This window comes from Terrapene carolina, unplaced genomic scaffold (genome assembly GCF_002925995.2).
Source record: "Terrapene carolina triunguis isolate 2854851 unplaced genomic scaffold, T_m_triunguis-2.0 Scaffold85, whole genome shotgun sequence".
NCBI lineage: Eukaryota > Metazoa > Chordata > Testudines > Emydidae > Terrapene > Terrapene triunguis.
Genome location: NW_020664436.1, coordinates 45,148,692 through 45,172,720, shown reverse-complemented (window position 1 = coordinate 45,172,720; position 24,029 = coordinate 45,148,692). Strand labels below are relative to the sequence as shown.

The window sequence follows — 24,029 nt, the reverse complement described above, 5'->3', positions numbered from 1 at the left end:
TTGTTTTTGTGGATACAGACTAACGCTACTACCGCTCTGATACTTGACACCATGTATAGTGATATAGGTGACTGGTCCCTGGTTTTCCTACTGAGCCATTAGTTGCCCCAGGGGCAGATCACCAGGAGCAACATTTGAAAGCACTCAACGCATTTTTATTTCACATTTTAAAAAAAACCAAAAACGTACAGCTAAACAAAGTGTGGTGTGGGGCTGCAAACAGCTGCCCCAGAGGAAAGGGCTAGCGCGCCAAGTCCCTCCAGTCCAAGCCAAGTCCCCTCAGGAGCAGCGGGCCACACAGTGGCTGATCCCGAAGACACGTGCTTTCCTCGTAATTAGGCCCCATATCGGGAAGCGGCGGCTCCAGATTCCGCAGCCCGGCGACGGACACAGTCCCGGCTCCTTCCCGGGCCACGGCCGCTGCTGGAGGCGAGGCGGCGGATCAATGCGTCTGCCGGGCTCGGTGGTGATCGGGGGGGGGGGGGAACAGGGTCCAGCGCGGCCAGCCCAGGCTCCCACCCCCGGCGGCGGCGAGGCAGCTTCTTCTCGCTCCTCCCGAGAGCCGCTCCCGCCCCGAGTCCATCCCGGCTTCGGTCCCCTGCGGGCGGGCGAGTTCTGAGGAAACCGGGCCGGGTCCAAAAGTTTGGGGGGAGGGGTGTCCCCTGGCAGGCAGAGGGAGGGGCGGCGCTAGGACTCCTCGGGCTTGTCGGCGGGCGGGCCGCAGGGCTGCAGCATCTTCTCCATGAGGTTGAAGCGCACGCGCGCCTTGCTCTCGTTCTCGGCGATGGCGAAGTAGTTGAGCAGGTCGAAGTGGCCCATGTAGGAGCAGTACGAGTCGCGGTGCTGGTTCACCAGCCACTCCCACTTGGTGGTGTCCGCGTGGCCCGTGCCGATGTACTTGGACTGCAGGTGCTCCAGCTGGCTGTGGATGGTGTAACGATCCGTCATGGCGGCAGCAGCGGAGGACGCTCTCGACACCAGCGAGCCCCAGGCGCTTCCAGACTTCACCCGGCTCAGGCACAAAATGGCGACCGGAAGTGACGTTTGGGAGGAAATGCGTAGATGTACGCCGCTCCCAGCCCTTCCTCCCCTCGATGAATACTGCGTCGATGAGTCACCGGACCAGTTTTACCATCCGTCACAAAACCTCGCACTGTAAGGAGAAAAACGAAACTGTGGTTCGCGTCGCTCAGAGGTATGACGGGATCGCGCCCGGCAGGAGAACGAGGTAAATTCACCCGCCTCTGGGCGGCGCATGCGCTGACTGCACTAGTACGGTCTCAATTGCATGCTGGGAGCTGTAGTTCCGGGGTAGGGGAGAGAGAGCGCGTGAGCGGGGACGGGGTTGGCTCCGTTGCCGGGCCCGAGGTGTGTTTTTCTTTTCACCAATGGCCACTGGGCGTGACGCGCGCAGCCCTCCCCCCAGCTCCGTGGTCTCGGGGAGCCTCGTGCGGCGCCCGCTGGCGCCGGGGTCTGAGCCCAGCTCGGGCACGTCGTGGCGGGGCTGTGTGAGTGGGGGAGTGGAGCGCTGCCTGCCCGCCCTGTGTGCCACAGAAACGCCCAGCCTAGGACCGGCCACCCCGGCCCCTCACTTCGTTCCTGGGCAGCCCCGAGGCTGGGGCGTGTCTGTAACGGTTTTAACTGTTCGGGCCAGCGCCCGTTGGCCGGTCAAACGGGTTCCCCGCAGCCAAGTACGAACAGCGCTTCAGTGCAGCGGGGCGCCGGGCAGAGCGCCCGCAGCCCCCCTGCAAAAGTCCCGCCCCGGCTCTGTTCAGTGCGGCTCCGTCCTGAGCCCCAGCCTAAGCCTTCGCTGCTTGTCTGAGCGCTGCGCCCCGACCGCGTAGAGCTAAGCGGGATCCCTGCAGCGGGAGTGGCGCTGCTGGCAGAGTGAGACCTAGTCCTAGTGACAGAGTTGAACATGTGGTTGTTTTCCGGATCGCTTTTGGAGTGCATCGATCTGCTGCTGTGCACGTGACTGTCGTTTTACTCACGTCTTGGGCAGGGCCGGCTCCAGCTTGGCAAGCAGGTGCTTGGGGCGGCCACTCCGGAGAGGGGCGGCAGGTCCAGCTATTTGGCGGACGGTCCCTCACTCCCGATCAGAGCGAAGGACCTCACGCCAAATTGCCGCCGCAGATCGCGGCTTTTTTTTTTTTTTTTTTTTTTGGCTGCTTGGGGGCGGCCAAAACCCTGGAGCCGGCCCTGGTCTTGGGGTTACTAGCGCAGAATGGCGTCGTGCCCCTGAACAGAGGAAATGGTTAGAAAACAGAACACTTTAGAAAAGAGGTTTTACTTCCCTCCCAGCTGCAGCACAGCCTGGCTATTTTCAGTACAGTTCTGGCTCTCCAATGTGAGACTTCCTGGGGTGCTTATTTATAGAGCAGGAATGAGATTCTGCTTATCTAAAGATAACCTCAGGAGCTGGAATAGGCTGTGCTCTATAGCGCTAGCTTTAAGGTAGTGTGGGAGCAAAATCACACTCATTACACAACTATGTTTAAATAGTTTGCCTGATAAAAGTAGACAGGTGGGTTTTTTGTTTTTGTTGGGGGAGGACCCATGGTTGTGAAACCAACCTATCATATGCAATTCCCCAGATATTCTCTAGCCTGGTTTTATAAAATGGTGCTTATCTGGTTCTCAGATAGGTGAATTATATAATAACTACATTATCAAATCCACATCTTCACTTCACAGAACTACTTGATGCTTGAGCTTACACCCATGGAGATCAAGGAGAGCTTTGTTATTGACTTGAAAGAGAATTGATGTGGTTTGGATATATGAGATCCTGAATTACTGACATTAATCTTCAGCATCTATTTCACAATAATAATGTATTAAAGGAATTGACCTATACTTGTAACTGTCAGTTGGCCCACTATTAGAATTTTCAATTAAAGTAATTAAAGCTTCAGTAAATGATTTTATACAATATTTATTATGAATATTGAATAATTAAGGGACTACAGTTTCTCCATACTTGGATTCTCTGAAGTAACTAGTGTTTTTACTTGCAAAAATATGTTGATGTAAACAATGAAAAACACTTGGAAATTGTTTTATTTGCTGAAATTCATAAATTCATAAAGAGTAAAAATTGTATCATTCCAAGTTGTTAGGAGATGCAGTAACCAGAAGAAATCTACACTTGCAGTGACTCTAACTGGCCATTGGATGTCAGAGTTGTCCTGTACTTGAATACAATAATAGTCTGGCTATGTAGACTCTCTCTTCAGGACGTACGCTACCAGCACTCCCAGCTATCTTCGAGACACCACTGACTTCCTGAGGAAATTACAGTCCATTGGTGGTCTTCCAGAAAATACCATCCTAGCCACTATGGATGTAGAAGCCCTCTACACCAACAATCCACACAAAGATGTAATACAAGCCGTCAGGAACAGTATCCCCGATAATGTCACGGCATACCTGGTGACTGAACTTTATGACTTTGTCCTCACCCACAACTATTTCAGGTTCGGGAACAATGTATACCTTCAAGTCAGCGGCACTGCTATGGGTACCCACATAGCCCCACAGTATGCCAACATTTTTATGGCTGACTTAGAACAATGCTTCCTCAGCTCTCGTCCCCTAATGCCCCTACTCTACTTGCGCTACATTGATGACATCTTCATCATCTGGACCCATGGGAAAGAGGTCCTTGAGGAATTCCACCAGGATTTCAACAATTTCCACCCCACCATCAACTTCAGCCTGGACCAGTCCACAGAAGAGATCCACTTCATGGACACTACAGTGCAAATAAGCGATGGTCACATAACCACCCTATACTGGAAACCTACTGACCGCTATACTTACCTACATGCCTCCAGCTTTCATCCAGACCACATCCCACGATCCATTGTCTACAACCAAGCTCTAAGATACAACCGCATTTGCTCTAATCCCTCAGACAGAGATAAACACCTACAGGATCTCTCTCAAGCGTTCTTAAAATTACAATACCCACCTGCTGAAGTGAAGAAACAGATTGACAGAGCCAGAAGGGTACCCAGAAGTCACCTACTACAGGACAGGCCCAACAAAGAAAGTAACAGAACGCCACTAGCCATCACCTTCAGCCTCCAACTAAAACCTCTCTGGCGCATCATCAAAGATTTACAACCTATCCTGAAGGACGATCCCTCACTCTCACAGACCTTGGGAGACAGGCCAGTCCTCGCTTACAGACAGCCCCCCAACCTGAAACAAATACTCACCAGCAACTACGCACCACACAACAAAAACACTAACCCAGGAAACTAGCCCTGCAACAAATCCCATTGCCAACTCTGTCCACAGATCTATTCAAGGGACACCATCATAGGAGCTAACCACATCAGCCAGACCATCAGGCACTTGCTCACCTGCACATCTACCATTGTGATTTATGCCATCATGTGCCAGCAATGTCCCTCTGCCATGTATGTTGTCCAACCCGGATAGTCTCTACGCAAAAGAATAAATGGACACAAATCAGACATCAAGAATTATAACATTCAAAAACCAGTCGGAGAACACTTCAACCTCCTTGGACAGACTAAAAGTGGCAATTCTTCAACAAAAAAACTTCAAAAACAGACTCCAACGAGAAACTTCAGAAGTGGAATTAATTTGCAAACTGGACACTATCAAATTAGACCTGAATAAAGACTGGGAGTGGATGGGTCACTACAAAAACTAAAAACTAATTTCCCCATGCTTATTTCCTCCTATTGTTACTCACACCTTCTTGTCAACTGTTTGAAATGGGCCACCCTGATTACCACCACAAAAGTGATTTCTCCTCCTATTGATAATTGCCCACTTCCACTTTAATTGAATTGTCTCGTTAGAACTGACCCCCCCACACACACACTTGGTAAGGCAACTCCCATCTTTTCATGTACTGTGTATATATATCTGCCTACTGTATTTTCCACTCCACGCATCTGATGAAGTGGGTTTTAGCCCACGAAAGCTTATGCCCAAATAAATTTGTTAGTCTCTAAGGTGCCACAAGTACTCCTCGTTGTTTTTGATAATAATCAGTATGAGTGGTTGCTGCTGCAAAAGTCAGTGGGCCTGTTCTCATGTGAGACAGCTAGGTCAATGGAGAAAGACAGACACTGTGATTTTCTACCTCAGGGTTTACCTGAGCTTTTAAGCCTCCCATTGGTCCTGCATGTAACAGGAGAGCCCACACATGCTATGTTTGACCGTACAATTCAAACATAGGGACAAATCAACCCAGAAAGAAGGGCATTGTTATGTGAGTATTGTTATATTTGGCATTCACCTGGAAACATTACAAAATGCACTTTGCTAATTTTCTGACACTTACTAGAAATCACAGCATCCCTCACTATTTTGGTTTGTTGTCCTGCTGATACAGTATCACAGAGATCTCCCTGATAATAAATTGCTTGAGATTTCTCCAGAAACCAGCCTGAAAAGAATGGAAATATGTAAGAATAATGTGGGGCTAGGGTAGAAAAGAATTCTCATTCCTGGATGGAAAATACATTGCATGGGAAAAGATTATGCATTTTCCTTATAAGCAGGTCTCTCTGGCTCCTGACTGACAGGATTCTTGGACAATTACTTGCACAGATCCTATCACCTCTGTCATGCTAGGCTAATAAAACCTATCTCTTGTTCATTCTGTGGTCTTTTTTTCCCTGAGATGTCCCATGGTGTCATATACGTTGTACATACCTTTTTATATACACATAATTGGCCAAGTACTGTGATGACTTATAACTCATGTAACTGCAGAATGTGCATAAATTGGCCCAGTGAGTATCAGCTGGAAGATCTCTTTTCTTCTTTGCTGAACAATCCTGTGTAAAGCTCTTTCCACAAACTAGACCTCTTCTTCCCTCTCTCCCCATTTCTCATCCTTGCTATCCAAATCTTGCTCAGATTTCTCATCCTTGCTATCCAAATCTTGATTCCTTTCCAATAAGTGAATTGCTCAGGATATATCTTAGCATAAAAACAAGGAAGCCATGGTAAAAAACTCTTAAATTATTTCCTAGAAATTTTGCTTTATTTAATGTTTTGAATCTGTGATTTAATGGTGTGTTTAAAAAAAAAAAAACTTCATAGAACAGGATTGTGCCAATGGATCCTAGCCAAAACTGTACATACAGTAGTAAGAAAATGATTAAAAACGAGTGATAAAAGCAATAAAATACCATGTCCTACCACTTCCAGGCATATGCTTCGAGTATGTGTCGCTTCTTAAATCAACCTGCAACTAAAATGTTTTCTCCTTTGTCTAAATCTAGCATCCACTCCCAAAATATTACATTGGCCTGAGGCCCAGGGCAAGCACTATCCAGAACTGGGCCAGTGACATGTTTAAGGTTTGATATTTAGCAATGCATCCCAACTAGCGACAGAAGCTTTGTACAGTAGAATGGAGAGATTTCCAGCTTATAACCCTGGAAGGGCCTGAAATATTAGATTTAAAAATTATGAGCTTTTTAAAGGAAATTTGTAGCGAGGTTTAACATGTTATTTCAATGTTTAATTTTCCTCTGCAGCATGTACTGCTGGATGTACACACCTGCCCTTATCAAAACTCTCTGAAGCATTTTTAGAGTAGTTTTTTTATAACATATGTGGCATGTATATGATGGCATAGAGGGGGATAAAGGCCCTGACAGGGCCGTCCTCCGGATTTATGGGGCCCTATGCAGTATTATTAAACTGGTGCCCTATGCCCGATGGCAGCCTGGGCTCGCATGTGTATTTTAGATAAGGGTGGTCTTTTGAAGGATTTATTTAAAAAACTATATGTCTGAAGATCCAAGCATTTAACGCTAAAGATGAATACTCAGATTGTGCATCTAAAAATCTATGCAAGGATTTTTTAGAGATGTGATTTTTTTTTATAATCTTCAGCAACACACAGAGATATTTTTAAAGCAAATTTTAAAATAAGGTCCTGTAGACTAACATGTTCTCAATAAATATTACAGTAATGCACAACTGTTTTTGTCAATAAATTCAGGAACTGACAGTATATACCTGGGGATTGGCAAATGCCTGTTAAATGGTTTCATTACCCCTTGAATGGCTCTTTAACAGTTTCAATGTTGTGCTAATAGGTCTGGCAGGTTGGAAGACTTTTTCACTTTTAAGTACTAGATCCCTTTCGGAGAAAGACTCACCAGGCTGCAGCAGCCAGCTGTGGTGGGAGCCTGCAGGAAGGATCAGAACAAGGATAGGAAGAGGTGGGAGAGTGGACACTAAGACCTGGGGGTGCCCCAAATTTTTGGGTGCCCTACGCAGCTGGGTTTGCTGCATATGCCTAGGGACGTGTTACCAGATTTGGCTGTTACTTTGGGGTATACTCATTTATTTGGGTTACTCTTAGGGTGACCAGAGGTCCCGATTTTATAGGGACAGTCCCGATTTTTGGGTCTTTTTCTTATATAGGCTCCTATTACCCCCCACCCCCTGTCCCGATTTTTCACATTTGCTGTCTGGTCACCCTAGTTACTCTTTGGGGGGGGGGGAGTGTGTTTTCATATGGAGCTCTACTTCTCCCTGCTGCAAGTCGTCCCCCCCCAGTGGAGCTATCCTGCAGGACCTAGGTTCCCTGGGGCTGGGTTTCTCTAGCCCCAGAACCGGATGAACACACCCACACATACATTAACAGAGCAAGTCTGAGCGGACCGGGTCAATCAGCACTTTCAAGCTGACCCCTTCTATGTCTCTGGACTCACTGGGCTGGATGAAGCAGCACTTTCAAGCTGCTCCCCCTTATATGCCCCTGGGCTCCATGGATTGGGTCAAGTAGCACTTTTAAGCTGTCACCCTTATGTGTCCCAGATTCAGCACGGCCCTATCCCCATTCTCACATCACAATTGTACTGGCAGTAACCTACTTGATGAGCAAACCCCACAGTATTTTGGGCGCTGCAGGGATCTTTAGCTTAGGTAAAAGAAGTGTTGCTGTAGAGTGAATGGGGGAAGCTAAAAACACAAAAGAGTAAAGTTCAGCAAGAGAGAGAGAGAGAAGCAACCAGCTTAACCATACAAGTTATTTATTGAATAATAGTGATAACTACACAAGGAGGGCCTAAACCAACATAACATACATTATTAAAGGTTAATACCTAAGGTAGAAAGGAAAACAGAGAGAGAGAAAGAAGGGGATCTACCCACTCCATGAGACTTGAACTGGTCGGGGTTCCCAGGTGATAGTGGTAGCTCAGAGCCCCCAGCACGATCAGTCAGGAGAAGATGGAGTCCCAGTGGAACTGATGCATAGTTTGGATCTAAGCATCAGAACATTGACTGGAGGGTGATTAGGGATTTTTGTAGAGAAAATACAATGGCTCATGGGACAACATTAGATTTGTTTATGGGTAAACTGATGACTCAAGGGTTTTCTTTAGGCTAGACAATAAGAGCTGATCACTCTTGGCTATGGGTGGTGTTTTCTTCCAGGGAGCTCACAATGCAACTAAGCTGCTTCAGTATTTTGGATATCAGTCAAGGATTCATTACTAGAATGGGTCTGATAACTGTTGAGCTGGGTGTGGGCAGGCATAGGTTCATTAACATCTGGAGCAGAGATTCCCATGATGCAGTGCTTCCCTGCTTTTTCTGGTCCCAGAGTTCAGTGCGGTTCTCTGTTCTTCATTCTGTATGCAAATTGAGATGTCTCCCTGTCCCATCTTTCATGCAGATGAGGCTAGGGGAGTTGTCTCTGTTCTTCATTCTGTATGCTAATGGAGATGTCTTTGGCCTGGTCTACACTACGAGTTTAGGTCGACTTTAGCAGCGTTAAATCGACTTAAGCCTGGACACGTTTACACTACGAAGCCCTTTCTGTCGACTTAAAGGGCCCTTTAAACCGGTTTCCTAACACCACCTCGACAAGGGGATTAGCGATAAAATCGACCTTAGGGGGTCGGAATTGGGCTAGTGTGGACGGAATTCGACATTACTGGCCTCCGGGAGCTATCCCACAGTGCTTCATTGTGACCGCTCTGGACAGCACTCTCATCTCAGATGCACTGGCCAGGTAGACAGGAAAAGCCCCGCGAACGTTTGAATTTCATTTCCTGTTTGCTCAGCGTGGAGAGCACAGGTGACCATGCAGAGCCCATCAGCACAGGTAACCATGATGGAGTCCCAGTCCCAGTCCCAGGATCGCAGAAGAGCTCCAGCCTGGACCGAACGGGAGGTACAGGATCTGATCGCCATCTGGGGAGATGAAGCAGTGCTCGCCGAACTCCGAAACAGTAAAAGAAACGGCAAAACATTAGAAAAGATCTCCAAGGCCATGAAGGACAGAGGCCATAACAGGGACGCGCGGCAGTGCCGCGTGAAAATTAAGGAGCTAAGGCAAGCCTACCACAAAGTCAGAGACGCAAACGGAAGGTCCGGGGCAGAGCCGCAAACATGCCGCTACTACGCGGAGCTGCATGCCATTCTAGGGGGTGCAGCCACCACTAGCCCAAGCGTGTTCTATGAGTCCCTCTCTGCAAACGGGGAAGCGGGTTCGGCGGACGAGGAAGATGAGGATGGAGAGAACATAGATAGCTCACAGCAGCAAGGAAGCGGAGAAACCAGTTACCCCAACAGCCAGGATATGTTTGTCACCCTGGACCTGGAAACAGTAACCCCCGAACTGACCCAAGACCCTGAGGGCACACAGGGGACCTCTGGTGAGTGTACCTTTGTAAATATTACACATGGTTTAAAAACAAGCGTGTTTAATGATTAATGATTAATTTGCCCTGGCAATCGCGGCCAGTACAGCTACTGGAAAAGTCTGTTAACGTGTATGGGGATGGAGCGGAAATCCTCCAGGGACATCTCTAGAAAGCTCTCCTTCATGTAATCCCAAAGCCTTTGCAAAAGGTTTCTGGGGAGGGCTGCCTTATCCCGTCCGCCATGGTAGGACACTTTACCACGCCAGGCCAGTAGCACGTAGTCTGGAATCATTGCATAACAAAGCATGGCAGCGTATGGTCCCGGTGTTTGCTGGCATGCAGACAACATCCATTCCTTATCGCTCTTTGTTATCCTCAGGAGAGTGATATCATTCACGGTCACCTGGTTAAAATGGGGCAATTTTATTAAGGGGACATTCAGAGGTGCCCCTTCCTGGTCTGCTGAACAGAAATATTCCCCGCTGTTAACCACGCGGTGGGGGGGAGGGGTGAAGTGACCATCCCAGAGAATTGGGTGTGAGGGGGAGGGGAGTTAGTTGGGTTTGTGCTGCATGTTAAACCTGAAATCGCAGCCCCTCCTTTTACATTGCAAACCCATTTTAAATGGCACGGGTGCTTGGTATGGGAAATGAGGGCAGAACTGTTTGAAACCATCCCCACATGTTAAGAAGGTTAAAAAAGCCCAAAGACTATATGTCTTACCATGGCTGCCTGCAAGCTGAAATCTGTGTCCTGGCACTGCGTGAGTGATCTCTCACACCAAACCAGGAGACTCTCAATATAAGAGGAAAAATGCGACCTTGTAACGAAAGCACATGTGCTGTGTGATGTTGTGAACAGCAAAATCTAACGTGAAAGAGTCTACCCATTGTTCTCTAAAATGTATCTTTTTTAACAACCTCTCCCTTCTCCACCAGCTGCAAATCTTACTCCTTCGCAGAGGCTAGTGAATATTCGAAGAAGGAAGCGAAGGACGCGTGACGAAATGTTTACTGAACTTCAGACTGCCTCCCACGCTGACAGAGCACAGCTGAATGCGTGGAGGCAGTCAATGACTGATTTTAAAAAAGCCCAATATGAGCGAGAGGAGAGGTGGCGTGCTGAATCGCGGGCTGAAGAGGAGAAGTTGCGTGCTGAAACGCGGGCTGAAGAGGAGAGGTGGCGTCAACTTGTAATCAGAAAGCAAGAGTCGATGCTCCGGCTGCTGGAGCATCAAAGTGATATGCTCCTGCGTATGGTTGAGCTGCAGGAAAGGCAGCAGGAGCAGAGACCGCCGCTACAGCCCCTCTGTAACCAGCAGCCATCCTCCCCAAGTCCCATTGCCTCCTCACCCAGACGCCCAAGAACACGGTGGGGGGGCCTTCGGCCACCCACTCACTCCACCCTAGATGATTTCCATAGCAATAAGTTTTAAAGTTTTAAATTGGAGTGTGTCCTTTTCCTTCCCTCCTCCCCCACCCATCCCGGGCTACCTTTCCAATTATCCCCCTAGTTGTGTGCTGAATTAATAAAGAATGCATGAATGTGAAGCAACAATGACTTTATTGCCTCTGCAAGTGGTGCTCGAAGGGGGGAGGGTAGTGGGGGAGGGTGGGGTGGTTGGTTTGCAGGGAAGTAGAGTTAACAGGGTGGTGGGGGAGGGGCAGAGGGTTCATCAAGGAGCAACAAACAGAAGTTTCACTCCGTAGCCTGGCCAGTCACAAAACTGGTTTTCAACGCTTCTCTGATGCGCACCGCGCCCTGCTGTGCTCCTCTAACCGCCCTGGTGTCTGGCTGCGCGTAATCAGCGGCCAGGCGATTTGCCTCAACCTCCCACCCCGCCATAAATGTCTCCCCCTTACTTTCACATATATTGTGGAGCGCACAGCAAGTAGCAATAACAATGGGGAGATTCTTTTCGTTAAGGTCTGAGCGAGTCAGTAAGCTGCGCCAGCGCGCTTTTAAACGGCCAAATGCACATTCCACCACCATTCGGCACTTGCTCAGCCTGTAGTTGAACAGGTCCTGACTGCTGTCCAGGCTGCCTGTGTATGGCTTCATGAGCCATGGCATTAAGGGGTAGGCTGGGTCCCCAAGGATCACGATAGGCATTTCAACATCCCCAACTGTTATTTTCTGGTCTGGGAAGAAAGTCCCTTCCTCCAGCTTTCGAAACAGAAGAGACTGCCTGAAGACGCGAGCATCATGTACTCTTCCCGGCCAGCCCACGTTGATGTCGGTGAAACGTCCCTTGTGATCCACCAGGGCTTGCAGCAGCATTGAAAAGTACCCCTTGCGGTTTATGTAGTCGGTGGCTTGGTGCGCCGGTGCCAAGATAGGGATATGGGTTCCGTCTATCGCCCCACCACAGTTTGGGAATCCCATTGCAGCAAAGCCATCCACTATGGTCTGCACGTTTCCCAGAGTCACTACCCTTGATATCACCAGGTCTCTCATTGCCCTGGCAACTTGGATCACAGCAGCCCCCACAGTAGATTTGCCCACTCCAAATTGATTCCCCACTGACCGGTAGCTGTCTGGCGTTGCAAGCTTCCACAGGGCTATCGCCACTCGCTTCTCCACTGTGAGGGCTGCTCTCATCCTGGTATTCTGGCGCTTCAGGGCAGGGGAAAGCAAGTCACAAAGTTCCATGAAAGTGCCCTTACGCATGCGAAAGTTTCGCAGCCACTGGGCATCGTCCCAGACCTGCAACACGATGCGGTCCCACCACTCTGTGCTTGTTTCCCGGGCCCAGAATCGGCGGTCCACGGCATGAACCTGCCCCAGTAACACCAAGATTTCCACATTGCTGGGGCCTGTGCCTTGTGAGAGGTCCATGTCAATTTCCTCATCACTATCGTCGCCGCGCTGCAATCGCCTCCTCCTCAGCTGGTCCTGGTTTGGCTTTGGCATGTCCAGGAGGCTCTGCATGTTTTCCAGGACAATGCGCGTGGTGTTCATAGTGCTCAGAATTGCCGCGGTGATCTGAGCGGGCTCCATGATCCCAGTGCTGGCTATGGCGTCTGGTCTGAAAAAAGGCGCGAAAGTAGTATCTGACGGACCAGGGGAAGAAGGGAGGGAGGGAGAGAGGGAGGGAGGGGCGAGTGACACCGCGTACAGGTACAGGGAATTAAAATCAAGAAAGGTGGCTTTGCATCAGGGAGAAACACAAACAACTGTCACACAGAATGCCCCCCCCCCAAAGATTGAACTCAAAAGCCTGGGTTTAGCAGGAGGGAGGGGGGAAGCAAATGAATGGAGAATAAATCTATTTTTTACATCTTAAGACGACGGCGCAGCATGACTGATAGCCCTTGGCATTTTCTGGGTGCTTGGCAGCAAATACTGGGCGCTTGGCAGTAAGCCTTCAGGTCTATTGCACGATCTGATGCCCACTGCAGTATGACAACGATGGATACCAGTCGTAATATACTATCTTCTGCCCAAAAGGCAAGGGGTTGCTGCTGTATAGCAATGTTGCCCCATCCTGCGAATAATACATCTGATAACCATCATCATCAAGGCAAGGGGGCTGGTGCAATGCAGCCCCACGGCTGCCAGCCCCATGTCTGCCAGCACCCAGATAGCCCTCGGCCTCTTCTGGGTGCTTAGCAGACAATATTGGGCACTTGGCAGAAAATAGCATACTACGACTGATAACCATCATTGTCTGCCCGGGTGCCCATGATCGACAGCCACTGCAGTACGATGACGACGGTTACCAGTTGTAATATACCATCTTCTACCAAAAGGCAAGGGGCTGGTGCAATGCAGCCCTACGGCTGCCAGCCCCACAGCTGCCAGCACCCAGATCGCCAATGAAGGCTACCAGTCATGCTGCACCGTCTACCGCCAAAAGGCAGTAAGCTGCTGCTGCTGTTTAGCAATGCAGTCCCACGTTTGCCGGCACCCGGAAGAGATATGGTGACGGTGAGCTGAGCTGAGCGGGCTCAATGCTTGGCGTGGTATGTTGTCTGCACAGGTAACCCAGGTAAAAAGGCGCGAATCTATTGTCTGCCGTTGCTGTGACGGCGGGGGAGGGGCCTGACGCAATGTACCCAGAACCCCTCGCGGCACTGCTTTGCATCATCCGGGCATTGCGATCTCAACCCATAATTCCAATGGGCGCCGGAGGCTCCGGGAACTGTGGGATAGGTACCATAGTGCAATGCGCCGGAAGTCGACGCTAGCCTCGGTACTGTGGACGCGGTCCGCCGACTTCATGCACTTAGAGCATTTTAGGTGGGGACACACACAATCGGCTGCATACAACCGGTTTCTATAAAACCGGCTTCTATAAATCCGACCTAATTCTGTAGTGTAGACATAGCCTTAATCTTGTCACCCATGTCAGGAGGGGTCTAGGTGTGTCTCCCATCCACCCTTCATTGCTCTCTGCAAGTCTTTTCTCTGATGGGTTTTGCTTTAAGCAGAGGCTGGTGGGGGGGATCTTTCATGAGTCAGACAGGCTGGATACTGCACCCTGGTTCCTCAAGAGCTGACTGGTATCAGATGGCCCTGGGCCCTGATCCTGCAGGCTGCCTTCCACAGGCCCCTACACCAATGCTGAGCCCCATTGATTTCACTACGGCTCTGCATAGACAGAAGGATCCACTCAGGTAGAGCAGTTTACAAAACAGAGGCTAAAGGTTATCTGCAATGACCTGGGTAATGCAGTCATAGTTTCACAAAATGTGACTAATACAGTTAGTAATACACTCTCATACTGATGACACCTTTATTCCAGTTCCCAGCATTACGTAATACATATGTAATGGATTATGTAGTAATAATAAATAAATACCCTAAATCAATATTTAACACTAGGTTAGTTTAGTTTAATTTAGAAAGTGATTGATAATCTATTCCATAGCATTCAGGAGCATTTAAAGGAAGTTTCACACTAGAGTTTCACTAGCACAGCATCTATGGACAAAAGCTTGAAATAGAGCAATTTAAGAAATGTGAGACAAACAGAGAGAGAGAGAGCATCTGTTTAAAGAACACATCAAATGTCTCAGAAAGAGATAACTATCACCTGATAGTTGGAGAGGAGCTCTGTATTCCTTTATTTTGAAAATAAAAGCCTCTCTAAACAAATGTGCTGAGTTTCTGCTAAAGCTAAAAATAGAGCAGTCAGTCTGTCAGGTGAATTTAAACTGCTTATAATTACTGAAGGATAGTTTTTAAAAATTCACAAATTTGTAAATAAAATGGATCTTAAAATCAAGAACCAGTAATCAGCAGTTATGTAGGCAGCTGTATTCTGATTTCTCCTTTCCTTCATCTGTCTCACCTTTCTTACGGGACCTTTTTATGTCATTAATCCCAGGTAAAGTATCACAGCTAATACAGAGCTGAGGGATACAACAGTCTGCCCTGAATAAGTGAGCTTATATGGTAGCATAAACACATTTAAATCACCCTTAACAGAAAACCCCAGTTTAACTTTTTATGGTCAGCCTAAGATAGAAGGAGCTGATCAGAACAATGACCAATATTCTGTATCCACTACAATGTTTTGGTGCAATAGGGCAAGTTAGGACAGAGAAGAAGACAACTCTCATTCGCCCTTCTTTAAGTCTGACCCTTAAAAACTGCTTAATACAGCAGTCTTCATGTTCATGTTTTTTAAAGATGTATTAATTTTTTAAGAGAAACTATTTTAAAATTGCTCTCCACAAAGAAGCCTATCTACTTAAAAAACAGTAATATTTATCATGTCAATTGGATACTAGAACAGTGGTGTCATAATCCTTATCTTGACAGAACTCTAACGTTTCTATTCTGCACAAGTCTAAAACTCATCTGTAAAAACACTGAGTCAATAGATAAGACATTTGAGAAAGTACAAAAAATACTTTCAGTAGAAGTGCGGAGATGTTGATATCTCTGAATCGCTAACATGACTGACCAAAATGGTTCATTTGATGCTGTTGTAAATGCATTGTACTAATTTATTTTATGGAGTTTTGATCTGAGGATTACTGACATGACAGACAATAATGGATACATAGAAATCATTGTGGTTGATCATGGCAATAGATATTTAGGAAAGTTTAACCTCAGGATAAGTTGAACAATACAATAGAACTGGTTCATCTTTGTGTTACTGGGTTCTGGGGTATCAATAACAGAAGAGACTGTTAACCAAACCAGTGCTTTTCAACCTTCTCAGGTTGGCAACCTCTTATTCAAAAGCAAAAATTTTCATTACCCCCTTACATTTTTAGCTTACTTTTATAGTAAATGTATCAATGATAACAATGATAAGCCTGTATAAGTTAATACTCGTGCGCACACACACACACACACAAACTACATTAAAAGAACATTTTTAAGGTTGCAAAGTCAAGCACTCAAAAGTTAGGATATGCCAAATTAAAGTGGAACCTTAGTTTGGCCTCCCCTTTGCTTTATGTATCAGGCAGATTCCTTGTCCATGCCACGTGGGCCCCGCCAGGCGACATTTGAGACCACAGGAAAGACAGTCTTCTTGCTGTCCGTTGAAGTGCCTGAACCCAGACCTGGCCCAGCCAGTATCGGCCCAGAGCTGCAATTGCTGGGAAAATCCTGCTCAGTCCCAGGCTGGATTGGGCAAACAGAATCTTCAGAGATTTCAGTAGCTACAATCTCTGAAGTCTGTACTGAGCATGTGCGATCTGCAATTTTTGAAAAGGCTTTTAAATTGGCCATGTTTGGGTGAATTATAATAGGGGACAGCACAAGTCACCTGCCTGCCAAATTTCACATCACTGCTCCAAACCTGGGGGCTCTAGAGCTGTTCAAAGAAAAGGTCACCAGATATTTTTTTTAACATTAGTAAAGCAAAGTATTTTTTCCTAATCTCATTCTTGGAAATGGCTATATTATTTTGGCTGAAACTTCAGCCCGAGGAAGACACCTGCATAGAAAATTTCCTCCCAAATGTTTAAACTATGGCAAAGTTATAAGCAATTGAAAACAGGGTTTTATAATGTGAAGTGTCAGGCAACCTTAATAATAATACGCAGTGCTAGCAGCCCTGCCTATAGTTTTTGTGTGTGCTTCGAGAGCTTGTCAGAGAATACTTGACTTTAAAGGGTAAGAGCGGGCAGGGAGTGGGGTAGTGAGAATTTCTATGCTTTAGATCAGCAGTTCTCAAACTGTGGGTCGGGACTCTGTTTTAATGGGGTCACCAGGACTGGAGTTAGACTTCCCAGGGTCTGGGGCTGAAGCCTGACCCCAGTCTAGGGTGACCAGATGTCCCGATTTTATAGGGACAATCCCAATTTTGGGGTCTTTTTCTTATATAGGATCCTATTACCCCCCACCTCCTGTCCTGATTTTTCACACTTGCTGTCTGGTTACCCTAGACCCCACTGCCTGGGGCTGAAGCCCGAGTCCAAAGGCTTAAACCCTGGGTGGCAGGGCTCAGGTTACAGGCCCTCCCGTCTGAGACTGAAGGCCTCGGGCTTTGCACTCCCCCCCTCCCCGCCCCTGCCCCCGCCCTGGGCGGCAGGGCTTGGGCGGGCTCAGGCTTCGATTCTCCCCTCCTGGGATCCTGTAGTAGTTTTTATTGTCAGAGGGGGTCGTGGTGCAGTAGTGTTTGAGAACCCCTGCTTTAGATTGTAATCATAATTTCAGTTCTGCAAGGGGTCATCATGACCTGTTGATTGAGAAACACTGCACTAGACTATATGGTATAGACTACTGTATACAGTATTTGCCAACCCCAAACATTCATCTTTCAAATCCTAACAATCGTAAATTGGGTTAAAAATAATGAGGTTTTTAAAAATTGCGATTCTTTTTGTCTTCTGTATTTTGAGCCATTAGATTTCACTGTATCACATTTGTTTTTTTCCATGAGGGCTAGAAACTTACATTTTTGGAAAAAATGAAAGCTGACCTTCTCATTTATTCAGATGACTCCAGGAGCTCAAGCTTTAAGAAAAACACCAATTATTGTGAGTGTTGGCAACACTGTCATAAGACCTATATGCAGACTGCCTTCTATAGTGCGCATACACTACCAGTAAGGCAGTCAAAAAATTCACGTGAAAAATAGTTTCCTTGCACATTCATGTACAGCAGCTGCTTCATCCACCTTGCTATTTAAGCCATTTTATGGCTTGGGAAAAGCCCAGAGGTGAAAGTAAGCCGGTCCAGTCCGGTACGGCATACCGGCAAGAGCCAGTACGCCGTGCTGGACCGGACCAGCTTCCATGGCGGTGATTTAAAGGGCCCGGGGCTCCTGCCGCTGCAGGGAGCCCCAGGCCCTTTAAATCCCCGACGGAGCTCCGGCAGCCAGGCTCAGGCGGGGATTTAAAGGGCCCAGAGCTCCGGCCGCTGTGGGGAGCCCCGGGCCCTTTAAATTCCCGCCAGAGCTCCGGCAGCCGGACTCGGGCAGTGATTTAAAGAGCCCGGAGCTCCGCGGCGGCTGGAGCCCCAGGCGCTTTAATTCGCCCTGGGGCTCCCAGCCGCCTCTGCAGCTGGTAGCGCCGGGGTGATTTAAAGACCCTGGGGCTCCCAGCCACAGACGGAGCCCCAGGGCCTTTAAATCCCGAAAGGCCCCGCCTCTTCCGGTTGAAGCCACGCCCCCGCTCAGGACTCCGGCGTACTGGTAAGTCCTTTAAGTTACTTTCACCCCTGGAAAAGCCCCTACAGAACTGATTCATGGTGATTGTAAACTATCATTCTCCTTGTGTGCTCTTTCCTTTTTCACTAACTTTGTCTGTCTTATACATTTTGATTTCAATCTCTCAGGGACAAGGACTGGCTCTAATTCTGTTTTGTACGGAGCCTACCACAATGAGGCCCCTAGGCACTACTGCAATAAAAATAATAATGTGGATATTGGTAAAATTTACCTCTGTGCAGAGGGCCAGCACAGGCATCTGTCAACACTACCCAGATACCTTTAATTTTTTAATTAAACAGGAATGTATATTTTTGTAGATAGGGAGAAGGAAGGAATGGAAAATTATCACAAGCGTCTTTCTAGGGTGTTCTCCAGTTTTCTACTCTAGATTGGGCCTAAACATGTGGTCACTATTCACTAGGGGCTCGATATCGTAAGATGCTCAGCACATTGTAAAGAAGGTTGAAATGTTATTCCCCGATGTGCCAGAAGCAAAATCACTATTGCAAGAACAGAATGATAGCTATTCCAATTGACGCTCACACATGGTATAACATTGACATTTGAATCCACGTGGCACACTAAAAGATGTGAAATTATTTCCTGCCTTTTGGGGAAAAAACACAAAGACAATTAAAGAACTTACTTTCAGGGTGATCTTTACAGTCATATGCCACTCACTCTATATAAGAAAGGGACAAGTGCACATCAGCAGCAGTAGGAAATGGCTTTATAAAAGTATATTTAATCCATATATCACATACAGCACAAGCACTGATCAGTCCAGTCAAATTCTGTTACAGTTCCTTTCTTTCCATACATAACAATTACAATTATTTGGAAGGGTGAGGGTGGCAGGGGGCAGGTGAGGAGGTTACCATTCTCTAAAAAGATTTTGTCCTGTCCTATGCTAGTTAACTACTCAGTTACATCAGCCAGAGTTGTTTCCATCCCTTGGCTCTCTTGTACATGCATCACCGTTAAAAGGTTCTTTCTGAATGACTCTTTACTGCAGAATTGATTTATATTGTAAATGTAGAATGGAATCTTGCACAGATTTCTGAGTCATAAACTTACTTACATAATTTAATAGAAGAAAACAAGCTAGTCCAGTGACTCAGCTGGATATCACAGTCTTTCACACATGCACACACACCTGTAACCTGGAGTGGAGATCAGATTTAATTACAACATGAACCATTGCAGTGACACGTCTACTTCAGATATGCTCTTCTGTCCAAATTCTGCTAAACAAGGCATGACTTATGGCTTTAGGTACACAGTATGATCATGCAGTCGGGAAAATAGGACTTGTGATACTGGATCAGACCCAATGTCCTTCTTGTCTGGTTTCCTGTCTCCAACAGTGACCAGCACTAGATGTTTCAGAGGAAGGTGCAAGAAGTAACCCCATGTGCCCAGTGTCCCTAAACCTCCACCTGCTAGAAGTTGGGACTGGATGACAGGAATAGATCACTCGAAATTGCCCTGTCCTCTAGGCACCAGCGTCCCAAGCATGTGCTTGGGGCGTCACTTTTCAAGGGGCGGCACTCCGCCCCCCCCTTTTATTTTTTTGCTTGGGGCGGCAAAAAACCTGGAGCCAGCCCTGCTGTTCATTCCCTCTGAAGCATCTGGCATTGGCCACTGTTGCAGACGATACAGGGCTAGATGGACCATTGGTCTAACTTAGTATGGCCATTCTTATGTTCTAAGCCTTGCAATAGGCAGATGTGGGATAATCTGGTCCCCAAATCCATCAAATATAGATTGTGATTACTGGACTACCCTAAGCATTTGCTTTTTCAATAAGATACTGTTACATATTTTAGGAGTAGCTGAGAAACTAATGTTTTCATGGTGACTCTTTGTAGAAAGAAAATGGTAATTGGAAAATGTCTTTAATAAAAACCACCCACCTCTCATTTGCATTTGTTTGCTGCATTTTTGGACTTTCTGAACGGGAGTAGGAATACTAAACTTATACTTCATTAGAAAAGAATAAATATAAAAGGGCACAGACAGAACCATATGTTCACTCATAAGTAAGATCTAGAAAATAGGATGGAATATCTGAGTTGGTGTAAGGTTTTTAAATGATGGGATGGAAACCGAGAGCCAAATTCTTTCCTAAGATACATGAGCACAACTTCCATTGGTTTTAGTGGGAGTTGGTATGAATACCTGAAAGCAGAATCTAGCTTCCTGAATACCTCAAAGCAGAATCAGAAGGTCTAGAGGGCAAAGGAAAATTAGGGAGAAACTTCTTTTCACTAAGGAAAATTAGTATGTGGAATGTTTCTCCAAACAAAGAAACAAATAGCAACTACAGTATGATTAAAGAGTAATGGAGCCTTACATCTAGCAAAAGACTTATGAAGGGTAACCGCCAGCCAGGCAATTACACATCACTTCCTTATAATGCAAATGAATAACTTTAATAGTACTTTTCATCCAATGATCTCAAAATGCTTTACAAACATTAGTTCATTAACACTCCCAACCCCTTTGTGAGGCAAGGAAGTATTATTAGCCCGGTTTTATGAAATAGAAAACTGAGGTAGAGAGCATTTAAGTGACTTGCCCAAAGTGAGTTAGTGACAAGATCAGGCATAGAACCCAGATTCTCTGATTCCTATGCTACTGTGCTAACCATCTGACTATGCTTCCCCAGTCTAGCCCATCTATTTTCTTGTGAGTCACAAAAGCTAAATGCCCAAGCACAGTACATAATGTCCAGATAAGCTTTTCTTATGACTACAAGCAAAAACATGACCACAAAATATAACTGCTTGCTGTTTGTAAATTAGCCCTATGGAAAATTTCATTATCAGTTAAGATTCTGTTTCCTCTTACATTCTCAAGTAGTCATTAAGCTGAACCCACACTGTCACTGACACATTTCTAACACTTCACACTTTTAAGCATTACAACTTCTTTGCAACCTAAGATAAGTATGCAAAGCCAGTCAAGTGTTTAACCCCAGTAAGTTCTAACACTTCTACAGCAAAATGAAAAACTGTCACTTCCTTGTCAGAACCTCAGTTAGTCAGCATCAAGCCCATATGAATTCACTTTTAAAGCAGTACCATCAATGTACCTTGTACAAACACATGTATATATTAAAATACTGAAGAGAGTATGTACATTGAATGCTAAAATGCTTTGAGTTGCTTGGGTGAAGATGCTCTTTAAGTGCAAAATATTATTATTATTTATTTATTCTACTAGTACTGTATTTGTTTATCTGGCAGTGGTGGGAGTCACTAAGTTTGTATTCAGATCTGAACTGAAATTTCTTCAAAATTTGGGTGCATTAGAGCTGGGATTTTGGTTTAACTGGTTATGAAATATGGGCGCCAACCACAACGTTCAGATATGGTTGTGAACTTCTAAAATGCTCCGTGAGTGGTTGGATCTAGGCTAACGGAGGCTACTCAGCTACTTACTCCCTCCCCAGAGGAAGTGGGTGGGAGAGAGAGAGCAAAGAATGGGCACAATCATGGCTTCACCCCTGTTTGCTCTCCGCAATGTGCATATACACTCTCACTGGCCAGAGTAGCTGAGCCATTGTGCAGTAGGTGCTGGTATAGCCCAGCAGTAAATTACTTTTCCTCAGGAATAGGGTTGACGCAGTGGAGCAATTCTGACTCAGAGGTGAACCTACCCCACCATGAAAAATATTGCAAAGCTTGCCTCAAAACCTGGTGAATTCCCAGGAATCCTCTCTCTGTCTAGAGGCTCCAGCCCCCAGGGCGGGGCTCTGGAGAAAAGATAATACAACCTTAGGATAGGCTCCACAGAGCTGGAAGGGAGAAAGTGAGGATTTCCCTAACGCTGTCCAGTCTCTGTTCCTGATGTCCTCCACAGGGTCTGAATGAAGGGGAAGGCAGTGCTGCCAAGGCAGCTGAACCTCATTCTTTGGTGAAGAAGGAAGATCTGCGTATGAAGAGGTGATCTATGTGTCTGTTGGGTGTCCAAGTATTTGATGCATTATTTTGAACAGGACTAAGTATACACTTAGCATCTCTAGCTGAACAGTGAGCATTGTTTACCCATGAAAGTAACATTTAAAGCACTTTTCTATTTACATTTTAGATTAACACCTGGTCTACACTAGAAAATTAGGTTAGCATAACTACATCACTCAGGGGGTGTGAAAAATCCACACTCTGAGTGGTGTAGTTAAGATGACCTAAGTCCCCGTGTAGAGAGCACTAGGTTGATAGAAGAATCCTTATGTTGACCTAGCTACTGCCTGTCGGGGAGGCAGATTACCTACACTGACTGGCGAACGCCTCCCATCAATGTAGGTAGTGTCTACACTGAAACACTATAGCAGCACCGCTGTCGCGTTTTTAAGTGTACACAAGCCCTAAGAAATCATGTTTTGGGTTTCTACATCAATGAACTGTGTTTATCTGCTCCTGAATGCTTTTATAAAAGTGTTTGGGGGTGGAGGTGATGTTTTACAGGGAAGGGTCAGTGGGAGGAGGGATAGCTCAGTGGTTTGAGCATTGGCCTGCTAAACCCAGGGTTATGAGTTCAATCCTTGAGGGGTCCATTTAGGGATCTGGGCTGTGGCTTGGTCCTGCTTTGAGCAGGGGGTTGGACTAGATGATTTCCTGAGGTCCCTTTCAAGCCTGATATTCTATGAAAGACTCCAATGACATGATAAATTATGAAAAACATAGAGCACATCCACTCTGACTCTAGGAATGGTGTTCACATGCTAAATTTGAACATAGTATATTAAAATATTATTTACATAAACTCATCCATCTTGTATAGAGGTGCCTATTTCCATAACTGCAAAGAAATAATTGTTAATTTTTTGTCAGTCCTTACAAGCATTATTCCATAAGGAGGAAAGTTTATTTCGCAAACTTTGTATAGCTTTTTTCCTACCAACGTGTCACAAAACACTTTTATTGTATTCTCTATTTGTTTGGAATTACTCTGGATGACTCTGCATAGTTAGTTTAGACTGTATTGCATTTTGTCTTGTGGTGGATGTTTCTTGTGTACAGTAACTTCCCACTTAAGGTCCTCTCGCTTAACATTCTTTTGATCTTACATCTCTGCTCAATTACAGAACATGCTCCATTTAAAGTTGTGTAATGCTTTGCTATAATGTCGTTTGGCTGCCTGCTTTGTCCACAGCTGGCAGCCCCCCCATCAGCTCTCCTACGCGCCCCCCCCCCGCCCACAGCACCTTCTGCCCTCCAGCAGACCCCGTGGATCAACGCCTTCCCCCTCCTCCCCCCACGGGAATCAGCTGGCTTACGGCGTTTTGGAGGCAGGAGGGAGGGGGAGGAGCGAGGACTCGGCGCACAGGCTCCCCCTCCCTCCCCTGCCTCCCGAACACCGCAAACCAACTGATTGGCGTGGGCAGGAGGCAGGGGAGGAAGGGGGAGCCTGTGCGCCGAGTACTCGCTCCTCCCTCCTGCCTCCTGAACGTCGCAAACCAGCTGATTGCCGCGGGCAGGAGGGAGGGGAAGGAGAGAGGACGCCACGTGCAGAGTAAAGGGGGAGGGGACGGGAGAAGAGGCGGGTTAATAGTGGGGGCTTTGGGGAAGGGGTGGCATGGGTGGGCCAAGGGTTGAGCCCCCCGCCCCTGGTGCTTGCAGAGTAGGGGAAGCAGCCACTGCTGCTGCGCAACATGCTTCTCCTAGCCTACAGCACCTTCAGCCTCCTTGTCTGCCTCCTTGTCTCCAGTGCCAGTGGGCTGTGCCTGTGTGGGGTAA

At 46.8% G+C, this 24,029-nt stretch overlaps 2 protein-coding genes across 2 annotated transcripts in view; one reads left to right on the top strand and one right to left on the bottom strand.

Annotated features, from left to right (window-relative positions):
* Positions 1 to 148: 148 nt before the first annotated feature.
* On the bottom strand, positions 149 to 1,202 carry SF3B5 (splicing factor 3b subunit 5). Its single transcript, XM_024222909.3, has one exon. It carries the CDS (start codon positions 946 to 948, stop codon positions 688 to 690), a length of 261 nt encoding a protein of 86 aa, XP_024078677.1. The 5' UTR covers positions 949 to 1,202; the 3' UTR covers positions 149 to 687.
* Positions 1,162 to 24,029, top strand: part of STX11 (syntaxin 11) — a 70,103-nt gene continuing 47,235 nt past the window's right edge. Inside the window, exon 1 of the mRNA XM_024219981.2 lies at positions 1,162 to 1,228. The gene's annotated coding sequence lies outside the window, so the exon portion shown is untranslated. The remainder of the gene's footprint in view (positions 1,229 to 24,029) is intronic.

Coding starts and splice junctions, on each gene's coding strand:
- SF3B5 (XM_024222909.3), bottom strand. CDS start 948: ATGACGGATCGTTACACCATCCACAGCCAGCTGGAGCACCTGCAGTCC.